At 31.3% G+C, this 18,642-nt stretch overlaps 2 protein-coding genes and 1 pseudogene across 2 annotated transcripts; 1 reads left to right on the forward strand and 2 right to left on the reverse strand.

Annotated features, from left to right (window-relative positions):
* Positions 1-304: 304 nt before the first annotated feature.
* Positions 305-1,404, reverse strand: LOC107899098 (putative pentatricopeptide repeat-containing protein At1g12700, mitochondrial). The gene is made up of 3 exons (XM_041100075.1): positions 1,234-1,404; positions 1,071-1,151; positions 305-1,027 (listed from the first exon to the last, which is right to left on the reverse strand). Exons 1-3 carry the CDS (start codon positions 1,402-1,404, stop codon positions 305-307), a joined length of 975 nt encoding a protein of 324 aa, XP_040956009.1.
* A 6,238-nt stretch (positions 1,405-7,642) lies between these two features.
* LOC107899097 (sucrose nonfermenting 4-like protein) lies at positions 7,643-13,578 on the forward strand. The gene is made up of 13 exons (XM_016824708.2): positions 7,643-8,565; positions 8,688-8,775; positions 9,195-9,374; positions 9,545-9,652; positions 9,750-9,809; positions 10,196-10,285; positions 11,036-11,170; positions 11,836-11,980; positions 12,073-12,246; positions 12,368-12,431; positions 12,552-12,621; positions 12,744-12,849; positions 12,968-13,578. The coding sequence occupies exons 1-13, from the start codon at positions 8,441-8,443 to the stop codon at positions 13,060-13,062; spliced, it is 1,440 nt and encodes a 479-aa protein (XP_016680197.1). The 5' UTR covers positions 7,643-8,440; the 3' UTR covers positions 13,063-13,578.
* A 1,992-nt stretch (positions 13,579-15,570) lies between these two features.
* Positions 15,571-17,825, reverse strand: LOC107899096 (pentatricopeptide repeat-containing protein At1g12300, mitochondrial-like; annotated as a pseudogene).
* Positions 17,826-18,642: the final 817 nt, after the last annotated feature.

Below are 18,642 nucleotides of genomic sequence, written 5' to 3' on the forward strand. Positions count from 1 at the left end.
CAATATTAGGTTCAAACCTACTGTCCGCATTGCTGGAAAAAGTTTCAATGCCTCTTCAAGTTTACATGTCACTAGATTTGAAACTTGTCCTGAAGCACACATCTTGACCAGAAGTTCAAATGCAGTAGAAACTCTCCCTAATTGACACATACTTTGCATAAGAGTGTTGGATGTCATTGTATCAGGAATTGGCCCATCTTGAGTTATTTCATCAAAGAGTTCCATTGCTTTATCCAACCTCTTAGCTTTGCAATATCCGTTGATAATGATGTTGTGACTACGTATATCAAGTGCACAACCTTTTTCAACTGAGTACTCTTTTAGCTTTACCCATTTGGTTTTGCAAGAAATGCCCGTCTATTAACGCACTATAGGTAACAACATCAGGCTCAATGTCTTGCATTATCATTGTGTCAACAATATATTTAGCTTGAGAAAGCATCCCTTCTTTGTAACATGCATCGATACATCTATTGTACGTGATAACATTAGGCTCAATGCCATGCTTTCTCATTGTGTCAACAATTTCTACAGCTTCCGAAATCATACCCTCCTTGCAGTGTGCATCAATCATTGTATTATACGTGAAGATATTAAGTGAAATATTGTTATCCATCATCTCATTCAAAAGCCTTGTTGTCTCCTTCTGGACTGAATTACTCATAGCGTGAATTAAGCAAGTAAAGATATCTTGTCTAATTCCCTTAACCTTCACTTCGGAGAAGAGATTGAGAGCCTCATTTAGTAACCCGTTTTTACAAAGAGAGTCAATGACTGTATTATATGCTATAATATCGGGCTCAAAACCTCTTTCTTCCATCTTGCACAGCCCATTTAGTATTGTAGTGTAAACAATTAAATTAGGTCGATACCCATGTCCAATCATTTTATCAAACAAACTCACAGCCTCACAGATCTTACTTTGATTACAAAGTCCATTAATCAAAGTGAATAAAGTTACAACATCGGGTCTAACACCTAACTTCATCATTTTCCCCAAAACAGAAAATCGCCCGATCAATTTGACCTAAGTGGCAGAAACAATTAATCAAGATGTTCAGAGTACAAACATCAGGGGAAACTCCGAAGAATTCCATCTGCTTACACATAGAAACAGCAACGGCATAACGTTTCATTCGAAACAATGGCTCCTAATAATTTGGTAAATTCCACGACAGAAGGCATTGGGTACTTGTGAATCATCTTATTAAACAAAAACAAAGCATCATCAACATTATCCAAACTATCATACTGTTTTGGCTTTCCCCTTGCAGGCATGGAATTCTTACTTAAAGCATTGATATGGGTAGCAACAGAGTTAGAAGAAGAAGAGTGGAAATTAGAAAGATTACTTCCACCATTAACAATTGAACGGAAAATTAAAGAAGAATAAAGCTTACCCATATCTGGAAATGAAACAAAATGGAAAAGCAGGAACTGAACTAGAAATGAAAGCAGAAATGCGACGGCACTACCAGTACCAGAACAGGTTACTATGTCCTCCGTGTTCAAAAAGTGATACTCCTTATGGGCCTAATAACTGTGGTTGGTGATTGCCACTAGAAGATCACACCGAAGGAAACCAACTTTTTTTTTCCTTTAGTTTGGACTTTGATTTTCAAAACTATTGGCTTTATGAGGTTTAAGAATACAAGCATCTGAAAGATTAAAAAAAAAAAATTTATTTCATCACTCACACCAACTTTTAATATATGTATGATAGTTATGTTATATTTTCAGTCACAATAATTTTTAATAATATAAATAGGTAAATTTTTTAACATTTTTAATATATGTATGATAGTTATGTTATATGTTCAGTCACAATAATTTTTAATAATATAAATAGGTAAATTTTTTAACATAAATAATTAAATTACTCTTTAATCTAATGTACGATGAATAATTTACTCATTTTTCAAATAAAAAAGACAAAAAAAATTTTTGACTCTTTATACAACGACATCTATAGTACTTTTATTATTTTAAACCCGTAAAATTTAACCATTTATTGCTAACATAAATTATTCTTAGATTTCGAATTTTATTTTAATTTAGATTTAAATATATTTTAATTTTCACTCTCTTGTATTTTATGATGAATTTGTACTCCAAAAACTCCCAAAATATTTACTTTGCTGTATTCACTTATGATTGTAGAAATGACATAAGTTGGAAAAAAATAATCATAAAATTTGATGATTAATTATAAGGAATCCAGTGTTGAGAGCATATTATGAGAGTCTCTTCTTGTCCTCCAACCTGCACACCAGAATTACTTAAGGCAAGAGAGGGGCCAACACCCATTTTAATCATAATCATTTTTTTACATTGTGCTTCATGATAGCCCACACCATTTCCTTCAAGTTTTGTCAACTAAATGTTTTATATACATGGTTTAATATTTAATTTACGATTCGAATTTTTAATATAATATATGTGTTTTTTTAATACGATATTCAAATTTGACAAATAATATTCTGATATTTAAAGTTAATGTTATTAATTGTGATCACATGTCAATTTTTTTTTAAAAATGAATGATACAGTTATGCATAGCACATCTGTTGCATGTAATAAATGATTGTATGAAACAGAGACGCCACATCATTCTGTATCTCTTACTAAATTATTTAATGTTATTTCAATATTTTTTTCATGACACATTATTTTGGCATTTTTTAAACTTGAAATTAAACCTTGGACCTTAGACCCTAAACCTTTGATTATGTACCTTGAAACCCTAGACCATGGACCTAGGGTTCATGTTAAAAAGTTACTAAAATAATATGTCAATGACATAAAACAAGATGTTGAAATGACATTAAATAATTGGTAAAAGATATTGGATGATGTGGCGTTTTTGTTTCATACAATTCTTTCTTTCCTCGTTGCATTAATAGTTAATTTGTTGACGCCTCATTAATGTGCATTTAAAATTATATAAAATATTTATATATTTAATATTTTTTAAATATTAGAAATTAGAAATTATTTATTTTATCTAAGTTTAGAGTTAGGGGTTACGTTTAAAAGTATACATCATATAATAAAATAAAATATATAGAAAATTTAGAAATACAAAATATATTATAAAAAATTTAAAAATTTAAATATATAAAAAAACTATAAGAAGGGAATATGCACTATTGATTAGAGGTGATTATGGGCTATGTCGAGTCTAAACAAAAATTTAGGCCCATTTACTAGGCTCGAGCTTGACTCGAAAAATACTAAAATTTGGGCCCAATCCGGCCCACCCATATTAATTTTTTTATATTATATTATTTTTACATACTTATTAAATATATATGATACATCAAAAATACTAAAAATATTAAAATAAATATTTTCGAACAAATTGATAATAAATTTTAAAAAATATGTATACTTAAATAATACTAAAATAAATGTAACTTAACAATAAAATATCTCTAAAATAATAACAAAATTAACAATAAAACAAATATTATGCAATATATAAACAATAACAACAAAACAGTGGCAAAATAATAGTGAAATTGTAGCAAAATATGGAGAAAGCAACAAGAAGATACATTAAAATAACCAAAAAAATAGCAATTTTTTTTTTGTCATTTAGTGAATTCGGGCCAGGTTCAAGCCAAAAATGTATTACACAAGTTCGTCCAACCCTCCTACTTTTTGAACGGATATTCGAATCGGGCCGGGTGACTCGGCCCATGAGCAGGTCTATTGTAGATGTACCCATCTTTATTTATTTATTTTTGGTTGGGTAATAAAAAAAGAAGCAGGAGAACAATTAAAGAATTTTTTTTAATACTTAAATTTTATTATTATAAGTTTTTATGAATTTTTTGTGTTAAGATTTTCATATATTTATATTATGTTTGTGTAATTTTTTTTATTTTATTTCATCTTTATTTATTTTCTCCTATCTCATTTCGGCATATATTTTTGTATTGTTTGTTATTTTAGTTTAATTTTAAAATATTAAAATTCTTATTATTTAATATAATACACTTTAATTTTTATAACTAAATAAATAAAAATCAAGACCCCGGCATTAGGGGGTTGATGAATGCTAGTATATATAAATTCAATACAAAATATATAAAAAAAATTATTTTATGGACCTTTCTCACTACATCATCAATTATTATTTTTCAATTATTTAATAAAATTTTAACAAATTTTCATGTTATTAATACATAATTTTGGTAAATTTTTTACCCTGAATCTTAAATTCGAAACCCTAAACGTTAAACCTCGAACCTCGAATCCAGAATCTTGAACCATAAACTCGAACCCCTTAAGTTCACATTTAGATTCGAGATTTAGAGTTTAGGATTTAAAGTTTTGAGTTTCGAATTCGAGGTTCATGATTTATGATTTGAGGTTTAAGGTTATTGGTTTGAGATTTAGGGTACATGGTAAAAAATTACCAAAATTATGTATCAATGACATGAAATGTCATTAAATAATTGAAAATGGACAGTGAATGATATAGTGAGAACTGAGAAATGTCCATAAAATAATTTATCAATATTTCGACATTGACTAATGTTAAGTACAGGTAAATTCTAATCCACAATTAATATTGGTCAACTTAGGTTAATTTTTGTTTTTTGAATTTTATTTTATTTTTAGATATTTTGAAAAAAATATTTTTTCTTTTAATTTTAAGTTTTTTTTAGTTTTTAATGATTTTTGGATTTTTTAATTTTTTTAAAAAAAGGTACAATTGGCTAGATTTTAATCAAGCCAAATTAGAATTAAGAAAAGTATATATATAATTAATAGGAAATATTGCAAGCCATGATTTGATTTGATTACATAACTAAATAATTAGTTGTGATTAAGACCCGTTTAATTAAAAATAATTATTGAAGGGGGAAAACTACAGTTTTGGACTTGGGAATTTTATGAAGTTCTACAGCGTCATCTCTCTTCCCATGGTGGAGGAGCTGCCCACCGATTGTAGCCCCACACCTATTATTATTCGGCTCCACTTTTCATTTTTTCATGCCTTTTACTTATAATTAAGATATTATATATACGGTTAATAATTTATATTATACAAATTTTAATCCCATATAATATTATTATATATATATTTTTAAGATATAATGATTTATTTCTCCTTCAAAATTTATTAACAAAAGTCATTTTAGAATTGTGTGTATTGGCATGATGATTAAGGTGTTCACTATTTTAAGGGTAACCTGAGTTTGAGTCGTGCTAGTCGTGTTGTTATTAGGGCTTTGCCCTTATTGTAATTCACAAAAAGAAAAAAAAAACATCATTTTAACCCTCATTTAATTTTCTCCGTCTATTAACCATTAAATTTGTATTATTTGTCAAATCATCTAAATTTGATGAAAATTTTAACTTTGCTGATGTGATATACACGTGAATATCATGTTAGCAATTAAACAATTGTTTAAATATAAAAAAATTAAAAATATACAAATTATTAAAAATTATATAAAAAATAATTATTTGCTAAGGTAGCATAGATATGGACTTCCATGTACATGTCACATCGGTAAAGTTAATAAAGAGTAATTTTTTGATCATGTTGGGGTGTTTTGACAAACAATACAAATTTAAGGACTAAAAGTACATTAAAGGTCAAATTTTGCTATTAATCCATGTACCTTTTGTAAATTGTGCATTTAGTACTTGTACTTTAATTTGAGATTTTAGTCCGGACTCAATGGCAGCAGTTAAATATGTTTGATTAAATTATGTTTTTACTTTTCTATTATAAAAAAAGTTGTAAATTTAGACCACGTTTCCGATTGGGCCATTTTTAGTGGCTACATATATATATATATTAATTTTAAAATTTTAGTCTTAATGCAAACAACCATTATTAAATCTATTAATTAATTTTTTTGTGAATAATATGTAAAAATAACAAAACAAATATAGCATTACACATGTGATAATATATTTGACACATCAAATTTAAATTTTATAGAACTTAAATTAATAAATTTAATAATTATTATTTGGTTAGAACTAAAATTTTTAAATTCTAATAATATTAGAATTAAAAATAATTAAATTAAAGTATAAATATTAAATCTACAACTTATGTAAAATACAACGTGTAACATAAGACCCTAAATCCCAAATTTGAAGAATATTAAAAAGTATTAATTCTCTAAAGAATATAATTTTCTTTGAGGAATTACATTCCCTCAAATCCGGGAAAGTGATTTATCTGGGTAATGTTGGGAGGCATTTGGTATTACACGACATCTAGACTTTTTCTGAAAATGTAATTTTCATTTAACAAATACTTTTTTTTAAATATGGAATTTTTATATATTATTAGAAAGTGGAGACAAAGTTCACTTTTTTCTTATTTATTTGTATTCATTATTTTATGCAACGTCTTTTAGGGGATAGATTTTAAAATTACATAAACTTTAATTTAATTTAATGTGCAAATTGATATATGAATTTTAATTTAGTGTAATTATACATATAAAATTTTGATTATAGTTTAAATGTATATATGAACTTTTTATTCTTGATTCAATTGCACGCATTTAAAAAAAATACATCGATTTATTTATATATTAGATAAATATAATTATTTGTGCGTGCGGTATGCAAATGTAAAATAGCTATATGTTGATGATTATGTTAGTAATTTGTGAAAATTGAATCAAATGAAAATTTCAGTACAAAATCAAATTTTATGTATAATGTTGCGCATTTGACCAAAATTTATAAATAAATTTAAGATTTATTTGTTTAATCATCAAATCTTAAAAATATTTAATATTGATAAATAATAATTTTGAAAATAAATGTATCTTTTATTAAATGAGGTTTGCGTTTTCTTCTCCTTCTTTTTTTAAAATTTATTATCACGTTTTAAAATAGGAAGATAAACGCACTTCATTGCACTAGAACTCGTGAATTCTTACACTAATAATAATAACAATGCCAACTGAACTAAGATTCAATCAACTTCATTATTACATTTTTAATTAAGTGTTTAATACACCAAACATATAAATCAAAATTTCTTCTAAATGTATTGAAGAATCATATTCTTTTAGAATATTGAGATGAGAAAGCATCTTAAATATTTCAAACTTAATTTTAATTAATCATAAATTAACTTTGAGGCAAATTTATTAAATTATTTAATTTTAAATAAAATGTAAAAATATTAAACATTTATGCATCATCTTTTTTTTTTGGTTATGAATAAAAAACCTTTTATCTTTTTTTTTTTGTTATTTTGTTGGCCAATTATCTTTTGTTATTCTTTCAAAACTTAAAGAGTTTGAATTAATTTTTTAAAATATATTCTATAAAATTTTTTAACAAATTCATTATAAATTTTGATAATATTTGTTATTTTTACATAATTTTTAGAATTACTCAGAGTCTCACTCTAATAATAATAATGCAATTCAGCGCACTCGAACCCATGCATATCAATTTTCAATGAATATTTCCGTAGCTAAATACATAATCAGCAAATAATAAAAAAGGGAGGAAAATAAGTCTAAAAAGTAAAACTTTTTCTACCAAAAAAAAAAAAGTAAAAACTTTCAGCATCAAAGTTTTCTACTGCAGTTGTAATCGTATTTGTTATTAATATTATATTTTAAAGTTATTTATTATTTATTATGTGTATGTATATATATATAAATTTGTTCCGTTTTCCCCATTTTCTTTATTCATCATCAGATTCTTCACTGATAGGTCACAAAACTTGTAGAAGATCCAATCAATGCTAACTTCTTTGTAAACTTTCTCTATCAAAGTTTGGGTTTTTCTCATATTTCAAGCTCTCCTTTTTAACCCTTCAATTTCCTTCCGAAATTGCTTACTAAAAGTCCCACTCTTTTATCTTCTCAAAGGTTTCAGTTTGTTAGGGTTTATTGGGTTCGATCCAGGGTTAAATTCTTGCTTTTGAGGTCAGATCAGAGCTCAAATTGTTTTTTTATGGTCCTCTTTTCTTTTCTTTTTTCGGGTAGGATTTTGGAGTCTGTTGGTAGCTGTTTGATTTATTGACTTTCGGGATTGAATTTGTTGATTTAAGGTGGTTTAGATTGGGTTTTGGGGTGCCACATGTAGGCTTATTGAAACTAGGTTAAATTTTAGAGTGTTCCCATTTTAAGAATTCGGGGGTTTTATGTCATAATCAGAGAAAAAAAAAGTGATCTTATTTTTCTGGGTATGGTTTTGATTTGGTGGCTTTTAATGTATAACCGTTAAGGGGTCCTCTGCTTTTCGTTGTAGAGGATCCCTATTTGAAAATTTCATGTATTTTAAGTTATCAATCTCGGAAAGGTCAGGTGAAACTTAGCAAGTACTTCCAATTGCTTGAATTTAGTGCTTTTGTGGTGAAAAAAGGAGGAAAAAAAAAATCAAGTGGGAAAATTGTTGTATTTGTATTTGGCATCTCTGAAAAATTGTGGAGGAGATGTTCGGTTCTGGTCCAGATACCGGCCATGGCAATAGTGGAGTTTCAGGGCCACTTTTGATTCCAATGCGGTTCGTTTGGCCTTATGGGGGAAGAAGGGTGTTTCTTAGTGGCTCGTTTACTAGGTGAGAGGCTGATTTTTGTTTTCTCCATCACTTCCTAGACTTAATTGTTAGATTTAATTTATTTTAAGGGTTCCACTAATTTAGGTTGGGCATTGCAATTGTTTGTTTCATGTTGTGCACAGGTGGTTAGAGCATATACCTATGTCTCCAATGGAGGGTTGCCCTACTGTATTCCAAGCTATTTGTAGCTTAAGTCCTGGATATCATCAGGTTATTTGTGTTTTTATGATCATTATCTGTACTTTATTTGTGTTTTGGCGGGAAAGTGTTAGTGAACAATTTGATTACCATTTTAGCTGCATGCCAAGAACCTAGTAGCCAAAGTGCTATAAGTATGGATGGCATTCTCCCACCACTTATATGATATTGTTTTGTCCTTTTGTCCAGCCTATTTTATATGGAAGGATTGTGCTTGTCGCTTAAATAGCTCTTGTGCTTCTTTATAATATGTGTTGAGATTTTGTTATCAAATGTAACCATTCCGTAATAGTTTCTCTTTGAAATATTTTGAGTGATGAATCCAAGAGTAGAGAATGCATGTCCATATCTGGTATCACGTGGACTCTGACATGCAAACATATTCCTAAATTGGACACTTATATTAAGGTTTTATTTCCTTTTACTGGCAGTTTAAGTTCTTTGTTGATGGTGAATGGCGGCACGATGAGCACCAGCCCTTTGTAAACGATAATTATGGTATAGTTAACACCATCTTTATAGCTAGGGAACCAAACTTGGTTGCTCCTAGTTTTAGTCCTGAGACCCCGGGCAGATCCAACATGGATGTTGATGATGCTTTTGTTAGTTCGGTATGCTTCTTTTTGAACACTTAAATCTTATTCTCCTATGATTTTTGCCCGAGTCCTTTATTCACTTGTGTTTTAGCAGTCCTTTTTAAGGTGCTGTTTGCAAAGGAATCAAGCCTTTGTTAGAGTTTAGTTGGATAAGCACTTATGTTCATTTTGGGGGTGACTTGTAGGAACCAGTTCCAACAGTATCTGATGCTGATTTAGAGGCCTCTCGTAATCGTGTATCGTCTTTCTTGTCTAGACACACTGCATATGAGTTGCTTGCGGAGTCAGGCAAGGTTTGAATATGGATTACCTTTCTCTGCGAGCTGTTTCTGTCTCAACTTATTCTGGTGCCTTGAGACTGGTTGTATCTGACTCTGGCCGCTGTTGCAGGTTATTGCCTTGGATGTTAATATAGCTGTGAAGCAAGCATTCCATATTCTGTATGAACAGGTGAATCTCATTTCTAAACTCAGGAACATGTAGAAAGGCAAGATATGCACAATCACTCCTCATAAAAGGCCCACTTCATGTATTTCCTGATTTTTGGCATCTGTCATCTAGAGAGAAGATAACCTTGTACTGCATTTGTTTTATTTTTTGTTTTTCCCTTTTACTGCCTCCTCTTTTTATGTTTTAACTTTATGCATCCTATTTGAAGTAATTATTCCGTCTGTAGTTTCTTCTTCTTTTTCTTTCTCTTTATTTTTTTATGTATCAATTTCTTTGTTTTTAGACTTTTTCCTTGCTACAAGCATGTGCAATTTATCTAGGCTTTAATATTCACCTTGCTGATTTTGAGTTCAAATATCATCTTTGTTGATTTATACAACTTTCAGGGAATTCCTGTGGCTCCTCTCTGGGATTCTTGCAAGGGCCAGTTTGTTGGAGTTCTTAGTGCATTGGACTTCATTCTTATCTTAAGAGAGGTGAGCTTGGAAGAAAAATTACGGTTTTCTTCAAATTCTATCTAAGCTGCGATAAGTTTATGTTTAAGGAAATATTTATCTGTGTTTGGAATAAAAAATTGCAACTTCAGGAAAGCCGAGGCCCTTTTAGAGACCCAAAAATTTGTGAATTAGGGAAGTGAACTTTCATGGAATAAATTGTAGCTGTTACTTTAATGGGACTTTTGGCCTGGAAACTAACCATGCTTCTTTTATGCTGACTTAGAGGTTCATGGTTGTCAAGAGAGAGAAAGAGAGAGATGTTTAGGAAAGGAACACCGGAATATGCCTAACAATGGGTAGCCTTCTGGTACTTGTACTAAGAGGTTAAACATAAATAATACAGTTAGTGTATGCCTGCTTACTTAATACACCCTATAAGAGTGATGGCTAAGAGCTTGTATGTATCTGTCCGATAGATGATAGTTTGAGAAACAATTTGAAGTTGTTCTTCATTTTAAAAATATTGGTTAACTTTTAAATATTTAGCTATTTAATAATGATTACAAGTTCTGTGAGTAAACAACTCTTTTTGTTCTCTGTGGCTAACTGTATGTCTCAAAACTGTAAAGCAATAGTTAACATAACATATTTGTATAGTTGTAATAATGAGGCGTTCTTAAATTTTCTCATACATGATACAAGTTGAGATGTGGAAATGTATGTTAATTTCTCCTTATCTGCAACAATGTTCCTTGAGTATGTTTAACATATTTAATCTTTGGAGGACAGCTTGGGAATCATGGTTCAAATTTGACTGAGGAAGAACTAGAGACGCACACAATATCAGCTTGGAAGGAGGGAAAGGTGTATCTTGGCAGACAGATTGATGGCCATGCTAGGTCATATCCTAGATGTCTTGTTCAAGTAAGTGCTTCAATTTCCAGGATTATCTAGCATCTCTATTTCATCAGTCATGTCTCAGCCTCTGATTTGACTCATTAGGTGGTTAAATTTCCTCACTACCGACTTCATGCTCTGTGTGTTAAATGAAACTGTTAAAGTTCATCTAATGTTTTTGGCTAGAATGATGAGTTGTAACTATTGAGATTATTAGGATGAGTTGTTTTGACCGTATGATCTTGAACCTAGAGTTTTTTACTAGAGTTGTTGAAGTTCATCTAATGATGAGTTGTTACTAGAGTTTTCTTGAACCTATTCATGAAATAGAGAATGATTTCTTAGTCTTCATTGCAATTCTACATTTTGGAAGGATGATCATTTGGAATCTCTCAATACTGAGGTTATTCAATCTTGATGCCTCTCCCAAAATTTAGAATAGAATAAATGCCTTTCCTTTTAAGCTCTCAGAGTCTTTCTTTCATGGCCCATGCTTCTAAACAATCTTCATAGTACTTTCACAGCCCATGCAATCATGCCTTCAGTCAAACTTGCTTGTTTAAGTTAGGTAATATATACTTCTTTTGCTAATATTTGATCAGTGTCGGACTTCACTGAAGTTGAAGCTACCTTTTTTAAGGCTTGGCCTACCTTTGCATCAGTTCTGTAACATTTATGACCATTGTTTGTAGGCTGGGCCATATGATTCTTTGAAGGATGTTGCTCTGAAGATTTTGAAAAGTAAGGTAGCTACTGTTCCTATCATGCATTCTACGTCACAGGATGGTTCATTTCCACAGCTGCTACATCTTGCCACCTTGTCTGAAATACTAAAATGTAAGCTTTTCCTTCTGTCGTTGAAGATACTTGATTTCTTTCTCGTTTGATGAGGGCGCATGAGGTCTCACTAACCAGAACCTTATTTTCAGGTATTTGCAGACATTTTAAGCATTCTGCTAGCTCCTTGCCTATCCTTCAACAACCAATTTGTTCAATTCCATTGGGAACTTGGGTACCAAACATTGGGGAACCAAATGGTCGGCCATTGGCAATGCTGCGACCAACTGCCACTCTTGGTGCTGCCTTATCATTGTTAATTCAAGGTAACCCTTAGCTTTTGTGCCACTCTTTGCATAAGCTGTCCTGTTCTTTCACCATTGTCTATTTGCCTTCCCCACCTTTCTTGTTGTTAATCATCTCATGATTTCACACCTTGTTTTGCAGCTGAGGTAAGTTCGATACCAATAGTGGATGAGAATGACTCGTTGCTTGACATATATTCACGAAGGTAATGCCTTTTCTTATCATCGAATGAAAATTGACAGAAGAGGTTGTAGGATGCCAGACTTAATTACTTAATTATTTTTGTTCTGTAACTAAAGTTATTTTCTGTTTGTTTGCTTGACAGTGATATAACTGCTTTGGCTAAGGATAAAGCTTATGCACAAATTCATCTTGATGAAATGAGTGTTCATCAGGTAATTGTGAAATTTCGTTTATGTGCATCTATTATGTTAAATGCAAGTAGCGAAAAGGCTTTTCTTACTAGCCAAAATTACCATGCCCTTAAAATAAAAATGGTGATACTCGACGCTTGCAGGCCTTGCAACTGGGTCAAGATGCAAATTTTTTCAATGGACAAAGATGTCAGATGTGTCTAGGATCGGATACTTTGCACAAAGTGATGGAGCGGCTGGCAAATCCAGGTATCATTTTTAGTATCATATTATATATTTATATTTTCATATAATGCAGCTAGTTCTCTTATGGTTATTTCGTCAATGTGATTTACTCTATTGCTTTGTTGCCTGTGTGGTCTGGCAGGGGTTAGGAGACTTGTGATTGTGGAAGCCGGCACCAAGCGTGTAGAAGGAATAGTTTCGTTGAGTGATATCTTTAGGTTCTTGCTTGGTGTTTAGCTCAAAAAACCCTTTGAGGGTCACTACATTGGACATCGTGGAATATCCATTAATGCCATCGACTTTGGTTTTCCTCATCCATCCATCCATCCATCTCTCCTATGGTGTCTTCTTATCTGTTACTCTTTACAGTCTTTTGATTGGCAGGGCTTCATCACTCTGAGCCCAATCCTTTTTTTCTTTCTTCTTAGGATAGAAAGTTTCAAAAAGCAAGAAGTGAATTTGTAAATTGTGAGAAGTCAAAAAATTTCCCTTTCATTTTAACTCAACCATGCTGCCAAAACCGCAGCTCTCATGTTTATGCTAACAGAAAAGATTGAAACCCCAAAGTGAGGGAAAGAAAAAAAATAGTGAAAGGGGGGGGGGGTAAAACTGAATGGTGGTGGTACCCTGTGGTGGTGTTGTGATGTAGCTAAAAAAGTGGGGAGTTGCTTTTAGCTTTCTGATCTCCTTTGCTTCTATACAGTCTTCCCTGAAAACATTCGACATCTAAGGTAATGGTTGCATTTTCATGTTTATGTTGGTTCAAGGCCATTTCTATACTTGATAATTTTGGATAAATACAATTACAAGATAGTTAAAAATGATGCAAAACGTTAAACTTGAATAAATTTATGTAAATTGTCAACTTATCCATTTCATCAAATATGTATATATCAATTATATAAAACCTTGTAACAAGATGACAAAAGTAAAAGCAGAACAATGTCTAGATATATCGATTAGCAGGTGAAATGAACATGTAAAATTTCATTCCTTTAAAGTTTGGCTGAATCATCAGTCTCTTGCGTTTTATCCAAATTGCTAGCGTAAGATCATTTAGAAGATACGTAATTAATCTTCTCCCTAAATGCCTACTCATAATCTTTCGTCTTCTAAGTTAAGAATCATCTTTCCCATTGAAAAAAGAAAAATAAACAATATATTAAAGGGTAAAATACACTATAGTCACCCAACTATTAGTAACCGTTTTTTGGTTATCCAACTATGAAAAATTACGAAATTATCACTCAACTATTTGATTTTTATTTTTGTTTGGTAAGCAGAGTTTTAGGTCTTTTTTAGCTGATGGGCCTTATAAACTTGTTGAGCTAAAACATTCAAAATAAAAAAAGCTGGACACAACTAATTGAGAATATGTGAAATGACATATTTAAGCATGCTTATTCAAAAATTACTTGATAAGTATATTCTATTTGAAATATGTTACTTAACAAATTTATTCAGAGTATAACATAATTATCAATAATTTACAAACATCACATCATCATTTTTGACCTTTTTTTTACCGTTATTACCACCGTTTATCATCTTATTCCCCTCCACACCACTCCTGCTTCCACTATTCGTCTTCTTCCTTTGCACCCTACTTCTAGCCATCGCACTGGACTCAGCTGCGAGGGGAGGGATGAACTCAGTGGAAGGTTAGTGACTCAAATCCAGGGATTATCAAGCACTGCTTCTGATGTTTTAATGCTGCTTCTGACGAACTCAGTGGAAGGTTCTTCATGTCGAATCGTCTCGCTTGTTACCTTTTCTTGACCAACTTGCCCATTGCAAGCACTCTCTCGATTACCTCTATTTCTTGTGAATTATTTTCAATTTGTCTCTTCACAAAAGTAAATAAATAAATAAAGACTATGTTATTCTACGTGAAATTTTGCTTTTCTTTTGTGATCTCTTGGTCTTTTTTAGAATTTGCCGTTTGGTTGCTGAGAAATAAAAAAATATAAATTTATTTTAATGCTTAGGATGAAAAATAATTGTTAAGAATTTCATTAATGGTTGAACATTAAAGCATGCACTGCTGGTCTGGTTACAAAAGAGCAAGCTAGTTCATATGTGCTAATCATTGCTCAGATCATGTATTTTCGAGCAAATTCGACTGGCTTCTCAACAGTGTATAACTCTTTCTTTGAATCAAATTATATGTTAAGATTATTGAATCCCCTGCTTGTTTCATATTGGTACTGTTGATGTTGATCTCAACATGACTGCTAGTTATATATGTTTGTACGAGGTTCAAGGACCAAATTCTGTTGCCCAGAGAGCCCTTGCGCGGGGTTGCTCCGATGCTAACCGCTAGTGCTTTATAAAGCTTTTCAATTTTATGGTTAAGGCTTCATCGAGTTTGATTAGGTTTTGAAGATCATATAGTGTTGTTAGAATCATATCGAATAATCAATTAAGGATGAGATTTAAGTCAATTTCGAATATGACCCACATAAATAAGCTTTTTAACTCTTTTTTTTTTTAAGTTCATACGTGTGTGTATCTATGAAAAATTACACTCTCATATCCATGTCTAAAGAAGATGTATTACACAAGAAAATGAAGAATCAAAATACAACATAGATTAAAACCATATGCACTGAGGACAAACATAAGTAATAACCATTATTATGGTGATGCTTCATTTTAATTTTTGCAGATGCAACAAATGTACTGAGATGATATAGCTACCATAATGAAATCAAGCAAGAAGTAGAGTCTTGGGAAAGCTCTAGGTCACCAAAACTTTTAACTTTTGATTTTATGGGATAAACAACAATCAAATTGCTTCACCTTTCCTACCCTGCATTTTTCATTATCACAAATGCTTCAACTTCTAATATCTAAAGTCCATCAACCAAAGTGAAGAATGAAGTCACGGCAGTATAATATGAATAAATTGATTCACACTCACAAGTGTCAATCTTTACACTATCTGTGAAACATTTCAGATCAAGATTGACTCATTAGATCGTAAGATAAGATCCAGAAATAAGGTGGAAGTTGATATATCTGCAGAAAAGCCCTTACTCACCATTTCTGTAAGAAGTTGGGTTGCCTTCGAGGTATAGCTGTTTCGAAAAAATCCCCGGATCGTTGCATTATAACAGCAGCTATTAGTTGTCTCTCATGCTCCTAAACAACTGGTATGCTTCATCAGGCAATCCCTCTCTACAGAACCCGTTGATCAATATAGAGTATGTATAAACATTGGGTTTTAAACCACTGACTGACAGTTCATGAAATAACTCCTTTCCAGCTTCAACATTCCCAGCTTTGCACAAGCCATCAATTAAGATACTATAAGAGATGATATCAACTTCCAATCTACTCTTCTGCATTGCTCGAAAAAGTTTCAATGCCTCTTCAAGTTTACCACTTTTGCATAAACCATCCAACAAAATCGAACATGTCACTAGATCTGGAACTGGCCCAGAAGCAAGCAACGTCCTCAAAAGTTGACATGCAGTAGCAACTCTCCCTAATTGACACATACCTTGCATAAGAGTGTTGTATGTCACTGTATCAGGGATTTGTCCGTTTTGAGTTATTTCATCAAAGAGTTCCATTGCTTCATCCAACCTCTTAGCTTTGCAATATCCGTTGATCATAATGTTGTAACTACGTATATTAGGTGCACAACCCTTCTCAATCATCAACTGAAATACTCTTTTAGCTTTATCCATTTGCTTTTCCAAGCAAAGGCCGTCTATTATTGAATTATAGGTAACAACATCAGGCTCAATGCCCTGCTTTATCATTGTGTCAACAATATCTTTAGCTTTAGAAAGCATCCCTTCTTTGTAACATGCATCGATACATATATTGTACGTGATAACATTAGGCTCAATGCCATGCTTTCTCATTGTGTCAACAATTTCTACAGCTTCCGAAATTATACCCTCCTTGCAATGTGCATCGATCAATGTATTATATGTGACGATATCAAGTGAAATATTGTTATCCACCATCTCATTCAAAAGCCTTGTTGTCTCCTTATGCTCGCCCAAATTACTCATAGCGTGAATTAAGCAATTGTAAGTAAAGATATCTGGTCTAATGCCCTTAACCTTCACTTCGGAGAAGAGATTGAGAGCCTCATTTAGTAACTCGTTTTTACAAAGACAGTCAATGACTGTGCTATATGCTACAATATTGGGTTCAAAACCTCTTTCTTCCATCATCCCTAGAAACCTAATAGCTCGATCGGTATTCCCGGTCTTACACAATCCATTAAGTATGGTAGTGTAAATAATTAAATCAGGCTCATACCCTTTTTCGATAATCCCATCAAACAAAGTGACAGCCTGAGAAATCTTACTTTGATTACAAAGTCCATTAATCAAAGTAGAAAAAGTTACAACATCGGGTCCAACACCTAACTTGAGCATTTTCCCCAAAACAGAAAACCCACAATCAATTTGACCTAATCGACAAAAGCAATTGATCAAGATGCTCAAAGTATAAACATCAGGGGAAACTCTGAAGAATTCCATCTGCTTACACATAGAAACAGCAACGGCATAACGTTTCATTCGAACAATGGCTCCTAATAATTTGTTGAATTCCACAACAGAAGGCATTGGCTACTTGTGAACCATCTTATTAAACAAAAACAAAGCATCATCAACATTATCCAAACTATCATACTTTGAGCAGGAAATTAAGGAAGAATAAAGTTTACCCATATCTTGAATCGAAGCAAAATGGAAAAGCAAGTGCTATGAACTTCAGACGAAACCACAAATGGCAAGCTTAAGTCCTCAGTGTTGGAGAAGTGATGTTTTGAGCCAAAAACTTTTGAAATGAGAAGCTACAAGATAGATTCTCTTAATATGAGAAAATGTTAGTTTCCTCAGAGTCGGGCTGACGAATACAAACTGAGTTCACCATGTTCAGTGCGTCGGCCTAAAACTTGATTCTTGCAGGCAGAGCAAAGCTCTTCTTAGCCATTAAAAAAAAACCAAAATGCGATTAACAATTAACTTAAAAAATCGACAAAAGATTTTCACTTCATTTATATATTACAACTGGTTTTCTTAATATATTTTTATTTAAGTGTTATTAAAAAAATTAACACTCCTAATTATAATAAAACAAATTATATTTAAAATTTTAAAATATCATTACAAACATACTTCAATTAGGAACAAAATCCAAAATTTATGGAGAAAACTTGAATTCACAACACAGTAAAACTTTAAACTTTTGGTTCTAACGTCGCGGATTGCTTCCATCTTGACAAAGTTTTTAACGAAAGTCAAATTTTTTATTTCTCATTTTTAACGAAAGTCAATTTTTTTATTTCTCATAGAATAATATACTTCTTGTCTTCTAATTGAAAACATGAGCATCTCGTCCATATCAATTTATGCATTTTCCTATTAAGAGTACCGATCTGTTGCATGATGTTATAATTATTTAAATGCATCCCATAATTTAATAATTTATCTAACTAAAAAATTAACTTCACTCAATTTATAATCCGAATGTTTTACGATAAACATAATAACAACTTTAATTCTTAAATATTTATAAATTATGTTAATTTTGTCTTGCTTTTAAAAAAATGTAACGCTTAACATTTGCACATTTTTCCTTTTGCAGTTTTGTATTTTTTTAACATTGAGGGTTAATTTTAAAAGACTGAGAAAAGATGAAAACTGTTATCTTAGATTTTTTAATGTTTTTATTTTTATTTTTGTATATTTTCAATCAAATTTAGTTGATAAATTTATTTTTTTAACTTTTTAGGTGAAAGAGAGTCACAAAGAAAAATAAAAGTGAAAAAAAGACCAAATTACAAAA

The sequence above is a fragment of the Gossypium hirsutum genome, chromosome D08 (genome assembly GCF_007990345.1).
Source record: "Gossypium hirsutum isolate 1008001.06 chromosome D08, Gossypium_hirsutum_v2.1, whole genome shotgun sequence".
NCBI lineage: Eukaryota > Viridiplantae > Streptophyta > Magnoliopsida > Malvales > Malvaceae > Gossypium > Gossypium hirsutum.